Genomic DNA, 14,135 nt, shown 5'->3' on the forward strand with positions numbered 1-14,135 from the left:
TTACGCTGACAGCAGTTGTCACATCTTCCCTCACTTCTTTTACCTATGCCTTTGGTCCGGATTGAAGTGCTTATTCCTCTGTATGGTCAGATGTTCCTCTAAAGTGCTAATAGGCTGATTTCCACAGAATTTGGCCTGTTAATTTGAAATCCTACTTGGTGTATCTTTTCTACTGAGTTTCACTGAAACTTTTTGAGTTTATTGTGAGTGTGATGTTGATTTACAGGGAAATAAATTTTTAAGAGAGCAGCAGCAGGTACTGAGTTTCTGGTGGATTTGAGCTGTGTCACCAGAAATCTGAAGAACTCTGCTTGTTATTGGATTCATGGCTTTAAGAATCTTCCAGCAGACCCACGTTACAGGAGATTCATTCTAGAGGTACTCTTCCAGCAAACGCGCCTTTCAACATTTTAATAATTAGCAGAAAGATAAAACATCTCTTAAGAAAGAAACTACTTGATGGAGAAGCCAGACTACAGAACTCCAGTTTTTAGCCATCAGTCAAGTGCAGGTTCTGCAGTTGCCACGTGTATTTTCTGTTCCTCAGTTTCTCTATGGTTTGCTTAAATTCTTGCTTGAAAAGTGAACTATCAGTAACTGTGTTTTGTTAGGCACTCGCATTTATTAATGTGAACTGTGGTCATCACGAACGTGGCAGTTATAATAGCTTTCTCTTAATAAGAGTGATCTCATTGTGGGTATAATTACGATGGAGTAAATAATTCTCAACACATGCTGATGAGAAAGAAACTGGGAGCTTGCTGCAAGCTGATGTCATGGGAAGAGCCTGGTCTGTTCAGCAGGGACTCATCAGTGCAAAGGGCTCTGAAAAATGTCTGACTTGGAGCTAAAAAGAAAATGCAGATTGGGAAAAGCTGTTTTAAGTACTTAAATAACTGTATAAAAGGAAAGGCTTTGACAATTATTATCAATTGAATCTTTCACTTATGTAGGACTGCAAAATAAAAGAGACTAAGCTAAATTTTCCTTCAATTCCTAAGTAATCTGCATTTTTTTTCCTCTTGCTTGTGAAAACAACTCATAATTTATAAACTAAGTCTTTCAAACAAAATAGCAGTGGGGTTTTTATTTCCAGAAACTTAGCACATTTGCTGAAGCTCAAAATAACTTCTCCTTTTTTAAAAATTTAGACTTGTTTATAGTCATGTACATGGTGTGAAGTGAGTGAGAAAGGCTACTGGTAGGATTTGCTTGTGTGATTTTTCAACTGTTTTGCATTAATTTGAGTGGCAAAGTTAAACTTACTGGATAATGAGTCCTGATTGTAAATATCTTCTAATGTTTTATGTGGTGCTGTCATTGGACCATTTTTTAGAGGACACCGCTGTCTGGCTTGATCTAACTGTGAAGATTTTGTGATACTTAGTTTATGTGAATAGATATTATGGTCATCGAAGCAATGAAATGTTTTCTACTAGCACAGAATTAAGAACATGAACTCAGGCACCAGAATATAGCTTTGGAACATATTGTCACTTGGAGTTACACATAATAACTTAAGAATTTTTTTTTCCTAAATAAATAACTGTATTTGCAATCAGATCAAATCTTCATTCTTCTAGGAAGAACTTTAAGGTTGATTAATTGATGAATGATTGTCTACTCGTTTATGAGCTGTTTATAAAATCATTATCAATACACAAGAATTTTACCAGCGAAAAGAATAAGGTCCCAAGGTGTTGCTATCCTTGCTTGATGCTGCTGTGGAATTTCCTCCTGCATCCTGAGTACTCTACATAAAGTTTGTACTTGAACTGCATAGTTAACAGTGCACAGTCTGGCCATTCTGCACATCATTTTAGTAGATGAAATTAAAATAAATACCTTATTAAAGTCAAGTTAGGTATTTTAATGGGAAACCCTGAATCTTCCCATTTAAAGATGGAGAGCAAAAATATTCACCGATACACAAACCGTAAGCATCACTTGACTCCTATTTATACTTTTAAAATTAAGACCCAGAATAAGGCTAAAATGATTATTTGCCCCATCCTAGCTGTTCACACACTTCTGAGTAGCAGTGTGCCTAAGAGTCTGTCTGTGAAAAGTAGAAAATATACCTTTGGAACACAAAAACACTAAAGCATGCTGAAATGCACTTAATGCCTGCATACTGTGTGCCAGTACAAGTTCTTTGGGGACTGAGAATTCTTCAGGGGAGACTGAGAATTTTTCTATTTACTTCAGTGGGAATATGGTGTAGTTTTAATTTTTCCTGACCTAAATTTTCTTGGTGTTTTGATTCTGAGATGGGTGAAGAAAGATACAGGAGAAATTTGTCTTTAGAAGATGAAATTAACCTTGGTGGAGAGATAAAGTAATCGGTGGTGCTGTTTGACAAGCAGTTAGCTGCGCTTAACGCTTGGTGTGTTGGACTGTCTCTGCTCTTGAGCTGAGGTCAGCTGAGGACAGAGCAAGAGATTTTGCTTTGGTAGTGAAATGAGGCTCATTGCTTTTTGTTTTTGTTTTTGTTTTTTTTTTTTGAACACGCTGATTTAGCAGCCGGTGTGCCTACATTGAAAGCTGTTTTCTCAGGTTAAACTCAATTATTTGTTTTTGCTTTGGCTGCTTTGCATTCTCACTCACAGTTGGGTTGGTGTTATGTGAGAAGGGCAGGGTTATGGGTTCGTATTCATCTACTCATGTTGCTGCAGACATACTTTACCCAAGAAATAAAATAGTCTAAAATCTCAGTGGAGAAGATGAAGACATTTCTTAAACCCCAAACAAAAACAATAAATGGAAACAAGGATTAACTTCGTCAATTTTCACCCCTCCCACAATAAATCTCCCAAATCTTGGCTTTTATCTTAGATGGATAACACAATAGGCACCAGAGCACACCAATGTTACACAAATACTTCATGTGCTATCAATTATTTTGGAAGTATTCATCATCTGAATTGTGAAATGGTTTGACCTTTCTTCCGAATGGAGAGTGTATAAGGATGTGAGTCTTACACTGTGGCACTCTTTCTCTTGTATGGGTATCCTCTGAAGTTATTTCAGAAGAGCACAGCTCTAAGTTCTCCCTTGGTACCCTGCCCCTCTTGTTGCTCTGTGGAATGATGTTGGGTTAGAGATGATCTGTTATGTGACAGGGGAATAGGGGTGAAGCAAGAAGCAAAACTGTTTAGTTTGGTGGGTTTAAAAAAAAAAAAAAAAAAAAAAAAAAAAAGCTTAGATATGAAATCAATAGAATACATTCAATGGAAATGCAGCTGTGCAGTCCTGCCTGATGGTGACTGCCAACCTTCAGCTAGCTCTGCCTGGGAAGGAAGGAGCTGCTGCAAGATGAGGTGGGAGCAGAGCGGGTAGGTGTACCTACAGTGTGTTCCCATGGAAAGACTCTTGTAACATACCCAGTAACATCACATGCAGAACGGCTTGCTTTTTTAACAACTTTAGAGTTTATTAACTTATAAAACCAGGTTGAAGTGATACAAGTACATAAATAAGTACCGTAACAGTCATACGTCCCATGAAAAGAATTGGAAGCATGATGACAGTGTATTTTATTTCCCTATGTGATGAAAAACTGTAAAAATGCAACACTGCATTTTACTAAATGGTGCTTATGATTTTTTTTGCTTTTCTTAGAAAGTGTTTATGATAAAATAAATACACAATCTGGACTCCACCAGTCCTGTCACAAATACAAAAAGCTGATTGCTGCCTTCATAAAAACACAAACACTGTACACTTTCCCCTCGGTCTCTGTTCACCAGCTACTGCTACAGACTGTGCCCGTGAGGTGAGAAGGCAGCTGCTGCTCTTCCCGCCAGATCACTACAATTCCTCAGTCTTCCTTATGGCGTCTTCACCAAAGGAAAGATCAGGATAATTCATGGCTTATCAGAAGAGTTCTAGTGAGATTTAGCACTTCTACAGCACATTCGAACTCAATAGATGTCACGTGCTGTGGGTTTTGCTAAGACCAAGCAGGTGCTTCCGCAGTTAATTCTTTTGCAGTGACCTCTGGTGCAGTAAGGCCTCGCGACCTCGGTTAGGATGCCCTACTCCACTTCCAAACACGCACACAGCACTTATGGAGGCAGTGATACCATGGAAACTCAATGGAACCAATTTCTGTCTTTCTTATGGCCAGGTGCCCATTCAGTCTCTGTGCACGCAGCACATTACCAGCGGTAGTGGTGTCTGTCCTGCTGGGCTCTGTGAGGAGAGGCTGGGCTGTCACATGGCTGCAGAGGCACAGCTGGGCCCAGCAGCAGCGCCTCGGGAAAAGGGGATTTCCAAAGGGGTGAAATGGCCAGCAGTGTGAGGAGTGGCCCTGCAGCAGGTCAGAGCAGGAGGGGCTCCCTGTGGCCTTGCTGGGCCGTTCTGCTGGCAGGGCTGTCTGTGCAGGACCTGTGCTGGAGCAGCTGTCCTCACTGCAGCCTGATGAGGTTTGGTTCTTACTGACATCAGACTAGTTTTATTATTGCAAATCCACCTGCACGCTCCCCTTTTTAGCATGTTTTCCTGACACGGTGGACTGGTTCGAGCGCTCGGCAGGGAGGGAAGCGTTCCTCTATGTTAGCCGCTCTGCGCCCAGGCCTAGGGACAGTGTGGTGATTATATGCAGGATCCTGGAGTTACAACAGCCTTGATCACTCACAGTTCCCTCCAGCTTTCCTGCCCCTTTCAGCCTGTTTTTCTTACTTGCTCCTCTTTGCTGGGTAGCCCCAGGCCACGCTGCCTGCAGCAGAGCAGGACTTGGGCAGCACCTGGCAGGCTGGCGAAGGAGCTGCAGGGAGGTGGCATTCAGCACTGTGCTCTCCCACACCTCCATCCCTTTAGAAATGGGTACACCCTGCAGTGCTGTTGCTGGCAGAACAACAAACCTCAAAATCCTCGCAGTCGCTGTGACTTCACTCCCTGTGAAGGCCCAGCCCCTGGTTCAGATTGTTTCCACAAAGCTTTGTTTCCTAGCGTGTGTTTGAACAGCGGTGTTCCTTCCCACTTGTGGAGCAGAAAATGGAGGCAAAGCAGGCAGAGTCGTTTGCTTCTTGGGAATTCACTGAACACTGCAGCCCGGGGCAGTGCAGCATTATGGTGACTCTTCAGAGAAAATAATTTTTCAAAATAACAGCCTTCTGCTTTTTTTTTTTTCTTGGCAGATGACAGCCACCTTTCTTAAACACTGTAGATGGGCTATACTAAGTTTAACAGAGTATCTCAAAATTCTTTTTCACAAAGATAAGAGTTTTCATAGGGCTACTGTGTTCTAAAGGCTTGCTGTAGCTGTTTGGTATTTGTCATGGGGGAAATCTGTCCTTGAAGCTTGAGAATTGGGAAGTCATCATCAAAAAAGAAATGCAGATTAGCTTTGTAACAAACCAGAACAAATAAATTAAGCTCTGTTGTAACGAAGGAGTTATTAAGTGGGAGGTGCCCTAGGAATTCTGAAAGTGCTGCAAGTACTTCACCACCTTCTTCAGCATCGCTTTACAAGGCAGTCTATTAGCCAAAATCACGTGTTAATCAGGCCCAGAAGAATGAATTTAATAGGGCTGTGATTGAGAGATAATACCTACATTTTTTTAGAGAAGTGGGTGGTGAAAACAGTGAAAACCACTTACAAGTGAACGTTTGCTCAAGTTGCTACAAAAATAGAGTGATTGCCACTAACACCTGCTGTTCAGTTTATGGACTCCATTTGTTCAACTACAAGACATCATCCCAAAGGCAGGCTGCTTAGGAGTTTGTTAGTTTAAATCTGTTTTTTATGTCTCCAACACAAGTACTGTAGCACTTGTATTTTTCTTCCACTACTTAAAAAGAAATCCACAAGCCATTTCAACTCCAGAAATGGTATGAGCTCGGCACAGGAAATAATGTTCTCCACAGCTCCTGCACATTTATTAGGTGTCCTTCTTTTCATTAGTTTGAAAAACTTGCCAAATAATAAAAGCATTCTGTTTTCTCTTTTTAACTTGTAAAGAAATGCAACTCTGGGAAAATACAGTCTCTCTTTCTGCTTCCCCCACCAGTAACACAGAGCCTCCTAGAATTCTGGAGGAGATATTTGAACGATTGACACAGACCACTACACAGAAAGCAGCAAATTTGCTGTGCATGATGTGAATAATTACTGCATTATAGTTTTGGTTTTTAGGGCAACTGTTGACTTAAGCAAAATAAGCCTGCAGTCCAGCTGCAGATCCAAGTTTTCATAAGTTTTCTTGTGTTTCTCCCTCCAGTGCTGTCTCCCTTAACAGTGACCCTTTTCAGACTTCTCAAGGTACAAAACCTTTACCAAATCCTCGAGCTCAGTCCTGCACACTCTGCTTTCACACATTTGGCTGATCTGAGCTTCTCCCTCGCTAAATATTTTCCACTGGCCTGAAAACAAAAACACAAAGGAGAAAGACACTCGCTTAGGAAGGGCATAGGGAACTTTGGAGTCACTTACAAGCATTCTCCAGACAAACTGATTCACGGTGGTCAAAGAGTGGATGTCCAATCCTCCCATGGAAAATATTCAAAGTATCTTACAGTCATTTAACATATTCCATGAAAAACAATTTTGTTATAAATGATGAACAAGAACCTAAATATCCTTTTCTTTAGTCAAAAAATACTATTTGTTTCAACCATTTATGAAGTCAGATCCCCTGATTGGTGACAGTGATATAAAAATTTAAATGTGATGGTAAATGAAAGCATTTACAAGTCAGCATTTCATGCAATATGAACTCTAGCTACCTGCTTATTATACAACCTGTGTCAGATAACAGTATTCCAGTATAGTTTTGCTAAGGTTAGTAGAATTGCTCACAGTCCTGCTAACTAGGATGTGATAGTACAGATAACAATGAAAGTGCAGAGAAGGCTGAAAGGAACAAATTAGAAAATATTCAAGATGAAAAGCTGTCTGCCTCTCACTTAGCCTGTATTATCAAGAATAGATTGTTCCTGTCAAAATGCTTCCTTCCCTAGTTGGAACTTCAAAAAAAGAAAAAAGACAATTTGTAGTGCAGAAGAACTAGTAGCTAAAAATGCCTATACCTTAATTAAACCATCAAATTAGGTATCATATCCCAAGCTGGACGAAATGCAAAAAAGAAATTGAAGCAAGAGTGATAAATGAGTTGCATACCTTTTCAAAAGACAAATTTTAATAATAAAAATACTATTAAGAACATAGAAAAGGCTTCTTTCAAGTACAACATACGTATGTATACGGGCTTAAATAAAGTCAAATAGTGCTGTTGTGCTGACCTCAGTCACATTTCAGACTCATGGCATTATAAGCAGAAAACAGCCAATTTGTTTTCTCAGAATGACAGGAGACTAGCACAGCATGCTGTATGTACCTACACTTTAAATTGCTGTATTTTGACTGTTTGATTTTATACAAAGCCACATACTAGAGGAACATGAGGCCATTTGACTGCATTGAGTAAAATGGCGTATTTTTCAAGGCTGTGTAGATGGAGGAAAGCCTGAAGGTGTCAGAATTTTACTTACTAGAGGTTGTCCTTGTTATCTGTTTGAAGTAGGGAAGCTCTTCAAATTCCCTCTTGGACATTTTCTCAATGTAGAAATGACGGAGAATCCCTTCAGCAAAGGTACAAGAAGTGGCTGTTACTGGAAGCATGCACACTGCTCTAAGCCCGGGGTGCTGCCCGGTCTTTATGTAGAATTACTGCTGTTTTGTGTTGTGAAATAATCCTTACCAGTAATGTGGACTTTCGGCCTATTCTGTCTGTTTGCTACTCTGGTGCTGCTCTACATAGGATTTATGATTGCAGAGAGTTGCAGAGGGGTGTGAGAATTAGCTGATTTTTTTCTGACATAACTAAAACCTTTCTTAGCATGGGCGAATGTAAAACTACAACAGAAGCCAAAATCTCAGTATCTTGGACAAAAACAGTACAATTTTGTTGTTAGCTGCCATTTTGCCTGCCGTGAGTTAGCAGACATTACTGACAAGTCATCACAAGGCTTTGTGGCTTCTTGAACACATAAAGTAATTATTAACCATCAGCCCTCCTGCGACTTCTGTTCTGCTCACAGTTGGGGTTTGGCTTTGTGCTCTATAGTGCATTCTGGAGATCATTTCCGTGGAAAGGGCTGCACTAGATGGGGTTTTCCTAAGGGGACTGCATCCTTTTTGCTTAAATTGGATTAAGTAGATAGGCTCTTTAAGGAGCTGAAGATAATATTTTTTTTTGTCCTAACTGTTGAGGATTTGCAGTAATGCAAATCAGAAAGCTTTTGAATTTTCTCCTGATTTTACCAGTTGGCTTAATAAGAGATACTGCTTTCATCCTTAATACATTTGTTGTCAATATTCTAGGCCATCATGAATGCAGTTACGTATCACTAAGGAAGACGGGACAGACAGGACAGACAGTAATTTCAAAGGAAACCTTTCTGATCCAGCTAAGCAAGCACCTGGTTCAAACCCACTGTTCACTTCTCTGTCGCAGATTACACATGGTATTACTGACACCCAACATGGTTTGGTTGTTTTGCTCACAATAAAGGTCAGGAGTTTGCAGAACTAGAAATGTGTGTGTCATTAATGATGTTGGTGGAGCAAAACGTAGTAGTGGCCATGGCTGTAGGACTGGTATCCTAAATAGCTAAGAGAACAGCAGTCCCTAAATGCTTGCAATTTAAGTTGCTGTGGCATTTTAATGAGAGATTATACAACTTAAAATACATAACTTGTTCAACTCACCTTTTCTGATTGTCCACACGTGTATTTCTATTTGTGGTGACTTTTCAGTCTCTACTGCAATTTTTCTGATGGTTTCTCCTTCCTCTGTGAAAATGGATTCATAGACGGGAAAGGTCTCTTTCCCACAGAAGTAATCTTTGTTGTCAAAGCTTTGACTTGGCACTTCTTCTGTTTAAGAAAAAAGCCCAAAACACATTCTACAGCTGTAAACAAGTCTTCCAGAAATTACGTGGCACTAAACCAAGCAGGCTTAGTTTAAAATCAGAGTTTTCATAGAGTCATGGAATATCCCAGGTTGGAAGGGGCCCACAAGGATCATCTCAACCAAATCACATGTTCACTTATGTAGTCTTTGAAATCCATCTCCAGCTAAGCCATAGGCATTTAATAGTGTTATATTCTGCTAGGTTCCCATTGCCTGCCTCTTGTGGCAAGAGATAAATTTGTATTTATAATCCATAAAGAATTTCATAAAGAACTGAGCTATACTGGTCTGTGAGAATCCTCAGGATTTTTGAACCACTGTCCACTTTCCAAGCATATCTGAAATAACAGTGGAAGTCTCAGAGGTTACTAAACAATAATGAAAATCAGTGGTTGGAGAGAGTGAAGAAACCCGAGTTAATGCTTTGTTCAGGAAAAGGGTAGGGGGAGAACCTACATCTTCTGCAGTTTGATCAGCAGCAGGGGCCACATAAGGATGTGGCAAGCCAGTAGTTCAGTGCAAGCCTGGGCTAGGCTCAGGGCACGTTATCTCATGACAGCCTGGAGAAGTCACAGGACATAGAAGTGGAAATTGTAATTATTCTGATGCTAGTTGGAAGTTGGACAAAAATGGGAGAAAGAAGACGGGATGATTTGAATGTTCTGTGTGTACTGCAGTGGGGAAAGAATGGAAGAGTCTTCTGATAGAGGTGAACTGTATATGTTTCTGTAAAATTCTGTTTGGAAATCAGGAAGTCATGCAAACAGTACAGAGAAAGGCAGGAGTTGATGAGAACACGTGCCACATGCAACAAGCCCTTCATCTGAGTAACAACAGTTAATGGGAGGGCTAGGCAGGCAGCTGTGTGTGTCTCACACGGATATCTCTGCACATAAATCAGAACCGTGGGCACTGCTTTGCTGTTTTCATCAGATTCTGTAACTGGAATCCTTGACATGCACAGAAAAAAAAGTGGTTTATCATCAACTCTTTCTTTTACCTGGACAGACTTTACAGCACTTTCCTTCCACTTTCTGAGGGTATTTGCAGGGATATTGTTCTGGACAATGAATTTTCTTACACTCTTGTTTGGTGATGTTGCAGGTACACAACACACACTCTACAATTCCAAAGGCCCGGAGATTAGGATGCCAAGATTCACCGTGGGAGTATGTTTTGCCATTTGAAACACAAACTACAAAAGAAGAGAAAAGGAAGAAAAAGTACGACTGGAAAAGGTAGGTTCACTGGCTGTTCTTCTGTGAACATTCATTTGATTCTTGCACATTTGTTTAAAGCAGTGTCGCCATATCTAATTCGTCAGTGTCTCTGGCTCACTTCACTACTTGTTTGCTTCAGTCAGAGTTTTGCCACGTAAAATGAGCCAGAGCCTGTGTTCACTCTTTTCTAAGCAGATTGGCTTTGATTCCAAATCCCACAATGCCAGTGTCCACCACTATTTTGAAGACAGTGGAGAAGGTGGCTGAGTCAAGTACTTGAGCAGCCCCCCTCCAGCGCACGCATTTCAGTTGTGCATCATTAACCAGCTTACAAAACTAACTCCTCCTTCCTACAGCTGATCTCAGTCCACACACAGGGCATAGCCTGCTAAATTGGCTCTGCCTTCTAGTATTGAATCTGCAGTGGGGCAAATCAGGACATTTGCTACAAGTTATCTGAACAGCTGTTCCTAGTATTAGCTGAATGTGGCTTTTGCAGGGAGAGCATACTATCGATAGGATGGATTGGTGCCACCTAGGCCTGTAATACACAGGACTTGAGCTACACAACACAGAGCAAAAGCAGTGGAATGTTACAAAAAGAAGTCTGATGCCGTTTGTGGGGATATGTATGTCTATAGGTATCTAGGGACATTTGGCCTTTGGAATCACGAGAAAATATTAACTTGAAAGGATGTGTATGGGGCTGAGATTTCATTCCAAGAGCATCTAAGCATCTCACAGTATTTTCTTCATCTGTGCCCCTGAGAGACAGAAATACAGCTGGCAAAAGGAGAGTGGAAAAATTCCTACCTGGTAGAAGCCAGTTCGGGTCACCCTGCATTTAATGGGGATTATATCACTTTACACCATGTTTGCATTTGTCCTATAAACCTTACTTCTTTCTTTTTAAATATTTTATAAACACGAAGAAAAATGCAAACTAATCCTAACAAGGTGAAAGAAAGGGCATTGCCTGAATTCTAAAGGCAACTGAAGTGAAGCTGGGGTATGCTGCAAATATTTCCAATTCTTTTAATATGCCATCATTTTTATTAATGCTTTTATTTGTAAAATATGTTCCTTTTTTGCCTGTAACTTTCAAAAGCAATTTAATTTTTATCTGTAATCTGAAATTTACATCTAACTGGTAACAGATGTGATCAACTGGCTTTTACTTTGCTGAGTTGCTGAGATTTATGGGGAGTGTTCTTTGTAATGTATTATCTTTCATGAGGTTATGTTATCATTTGGTTTATAATTTGCTACTTTTTAACTCCTTAAGACACGGCTTTATTTTAGAAGTGAAAAACAGTTTTGTTTCTCACATGAAAGCAAATAATGTGTTATCTGTTTACTGAAAATGAGAGAAGGATCTGTTTAGCACAGAACAGTTCGGGGTAGCAAATGAAGCCTTCAGAAGAAGATAAAATGTGGCATATAACTTCTAGTTCCCAAATGCCCTGTGTTTTCTTTGTGTTCTTCGCATTCAGAATTATGTCTGTATCCATACAATCACATTTTATTTGCTAAGTATTTATTTTTTAGGTTGTTGTATCTCAAGGGGCATACGCACTAATTAATGCATTACTTGTTAATTGGGGAAGAACAAAGGAAAACACACGGTCAGCATTCTGATTTCCACCAAGGGGATCAGTCAGACACTCTCCAGGCAGTGAATGTATGAAGTTGTAGTGGTTAGTACACTGCATTCAGAAATATGCTGTTCATCTGTATGCTTCTTACTTGCTGAAACAAATCAGTTAGAAACAGCTTTGATGATGTCTTTATGTGTGAATAACATGTCAGAGATATTGCACTGTGTGGAGATTCCTACTCCTAGATTCAGCATAAAACACTGGCATGATCTGAATGCTTTTTCATGGTTGTTCAGGTGGATAATAAAGATCCTATGGCCAACATTCCTTCTGTTAGTTAATACCTTGAAAGATTAGTTGGCCCTAATACAGGGGCTTTTAACTCTTTGTGGGTAGTTTCTGAGTGCCTGCTGAGTGGTGTTTGTGGATAACTGCTTTTCTGAACATGTACTTTTACAGCTATTTATTTTATAGCTTCTTAGGCCTGTTCCTGCAGACCTCAGCTAGCTTACATACACCCACTGTGGGACCTGAGCATCCTGCCCTTTTGGTTGTACAGCACCTGCTGTCCCATGAACTGACAACTGATATTTTCCCTCTATTTTCGTCAGTCCTTCAATGCAGCAGGAATGTCTTAGTCATGTTTGTGTATGGTCTGCCATATAGGCTCAAAGTCCTGCTGCCCACATAATGTAATATACTATCAGAAGGCACTGAGGAATTCATTGCTTTGGTTAACTTTGCCTGGTTACAGCTCAGACATCCAGTCTCAGCTAATTACCTGCTCTGCATCTACTGTTAGACATGGTGGAGGAAAAGGACCCCCTGCATCTCAGACAACCAGCTTAAGGTGGGGGAAGTCATGGTATTTTCTTTCTTTGGAATAATTTGCTAAGCCTTGGAGGCAGAAGACTTCCAATTCTACAGCAAAGTTTTACGACCTGAGATTTGTGGGGTGGTTTAAATACATGCAGTTTGCAGCTAGTAAAGTTACCAAATAGGAGACAGTGTAAAGAACATAACCACCATCTATTTCCTACTGCTCAAGTCCCTGTGTGAATCAGTTAGCAAATCTAAGGGCATCATGGTGTCCTTTGAGGCACTTAGAGCTCACTTTGCTGGTCACAGTAGCATGTGTTTTCTGAATTATGTAGTACAATACCACAGAGCAATTCAGAAAGCAACACAATAATGTTGTGCCCATGCAGACTGAAATGCAGGCACAAGTGAGCTCAGTCAAGAGCTTATTTCATATCCTCACTAGTCTGTTGCTTTCACCCTCTGATTTGTTTTGGGTCTCCTGATACCGGTGTGAATTTCCAAGAGTCTGCTGTACATTTTGAGAAGACTTTTTTGTAGGTGTTAAATGCCTGACCCAGAGTAATACCATACAAAATACTTATCTTTACCTCGTCCATGCTTGTGCTTGTTGTTGATAACAATCTGTACTATTGTTCCTGATGCTTGCTGGGGATCTGGTAGGACTCCGCGGTTACTCCTGGCACTTGGAAATCGTGGAACATTGACTACCTGCCTGGTGGAGCTGGGTGACAGCTCATAGTGGGAGCGGTGGTAAGAGTGTCTCTGGAGACAGAAAGAGAGCAGGAAAGTAAATGTATCATTCCAGGGAGCATGAGGAAAGAGGCTGTACTAGAAACTCAGTATGGGCAATGATTGTTGCCTCCATCAACAAACCGGCCTTAAGTGTAAGGAATGGCACCAAACAAAAGAAGGCCAAGCAGATTTTGCAGGTGCTTAACGTGGCAATGAAGTTAACTACACATACACAGTTGGACCTCACCTCACCAGACTGTATATTCAGTGTAGGTGTCTACCTCTAAACTGATTATCTGAAGTCCCTTATCAAGTACTTCTTGAATGTGATCCATCTGAACTGTTGTAGATCTCAGGAGATGAATCACAACCCAGAAGTCCCCATTTCACTCAATTTATGATAAACAGAATTGAGAGCTAGACACCTTCTTTACTTACGTCTGCTTTAAGACCAGGTGAGCCTGTCTAGTTTTCCTCATCAAAACTGCTTTCTGCTTGGGCTGCTTCTTGTTTGCATGCAGCTGTTCTGAATGCTTGTGCTGGGTCAGGCGAGCCAACTTTACACAGACTGAGCAGAACCTTATTTCAATCTGTCTTGCAGACTGGGAAATCTCATTTGATTTGCAGAGGAAAGTAGTCTGTGTGTTTTCTATAGCAAAAGAGCTGGCTATTTTCAGAGAATTATTTTCCAAAATACCCATGGGCATGAAGGGATAGTGTGTACTAACGCAGATATTTTATGAGGCATGATTCTTCTCACTAATCCAAAGACCTGTTGGTTCATGTATTTGGGTAGTGTGCTTAAAAATGCTTAAAAGCTCTTCATGTTCTCTCCAAGTGCTGTT

At 40.5% G+C, this 14,135-nt stretch overlaps 2 protein-coding genes and 1 long non-coding RNA gene across 4 annotated transcripts in view; 2 read left to right on the top strand and 1 right to left on the bottom strand.

Moving 5' to 3' along the window:
• The window catches only part of LOC128075848 (uncharacterized), a 354,845-nt gene that overhangs the window by 185,269 nt on the left and 155,441 nt on the right, over positions 1 to 14,135 (top strand). The gene's annotated exons all lie outside the window — the stretch shown is intronic.
• PAK3 (p21 (RAC1) activated kinase 3) overlaps positions 1 to 14,135 on the top strand; it is a 204,561-nt gene that overhangs the window by 38,342 nt on the left and 152,084 nt on the right. The window contains exon 2 of the mRNA XM_052672944.1: positions 10,023 to 10,156. The gene's annotated coding sequence lies outside the window, so the exon portion shown is untranslated. The remainder of the gene's footprint in view (positions 1 to 10,022; positions 10,157 to 14,135) is intronic.
• Positions 3,413 to 14,135, bottom strand: part of CHRDL1 (chordin like 1) — a 42,947-nt gene continuing 32,224 nt past the window's right edge. For both annotated transcript variants that reach the window (XM_052672949.1, XM_052672950.1), the window contains 5 exons: positions 13,146 to 13,320; positions 9,919 to 10,113; positions 8,714 to 8,881; positions 7,495 to 7,584; positions 3,413 to 6,366 (listed from right to left, as the gene is read on the bottom strand). In XM_052672949.1, coding sequence (XP_052528909.1) covers positions 6,236 to 6,366; positions 7,495 to 7,584; positions 8,714 to 8,881; positions 9,919 to 10,113; positions 13,146 to 13,320 — 759 coding nt within the window. In that variant the 3' untranslated portion in view covers positions 3,413 to 6,235. The remainder of the gene's footprint in view (positions 6,367 to 7,494; positions 7,585 to 8,713; positions 8,882 to 9,918; positions 10,114 to 13,145; positions 13,321 to 14,135) is intronic.

The sequence above is a fragment of the Tympanuchus pallidicinctus genome, unplaced genomic scaffold (genome assembly GCF_026119805.1).
Source record: "Tympanuchus pallidicinctus isolate F22 unplaced genomic scaffold, pur_lepc_1.0 scaffold13, whole genome shotgun sequence".
NCBI classification, from domain to species: Eukaryota; Metazoa; Chordata; class Aves; order Galliformes; family Phasianidae; genus Tympanuchus; species Tympanuchus pallidicinctus.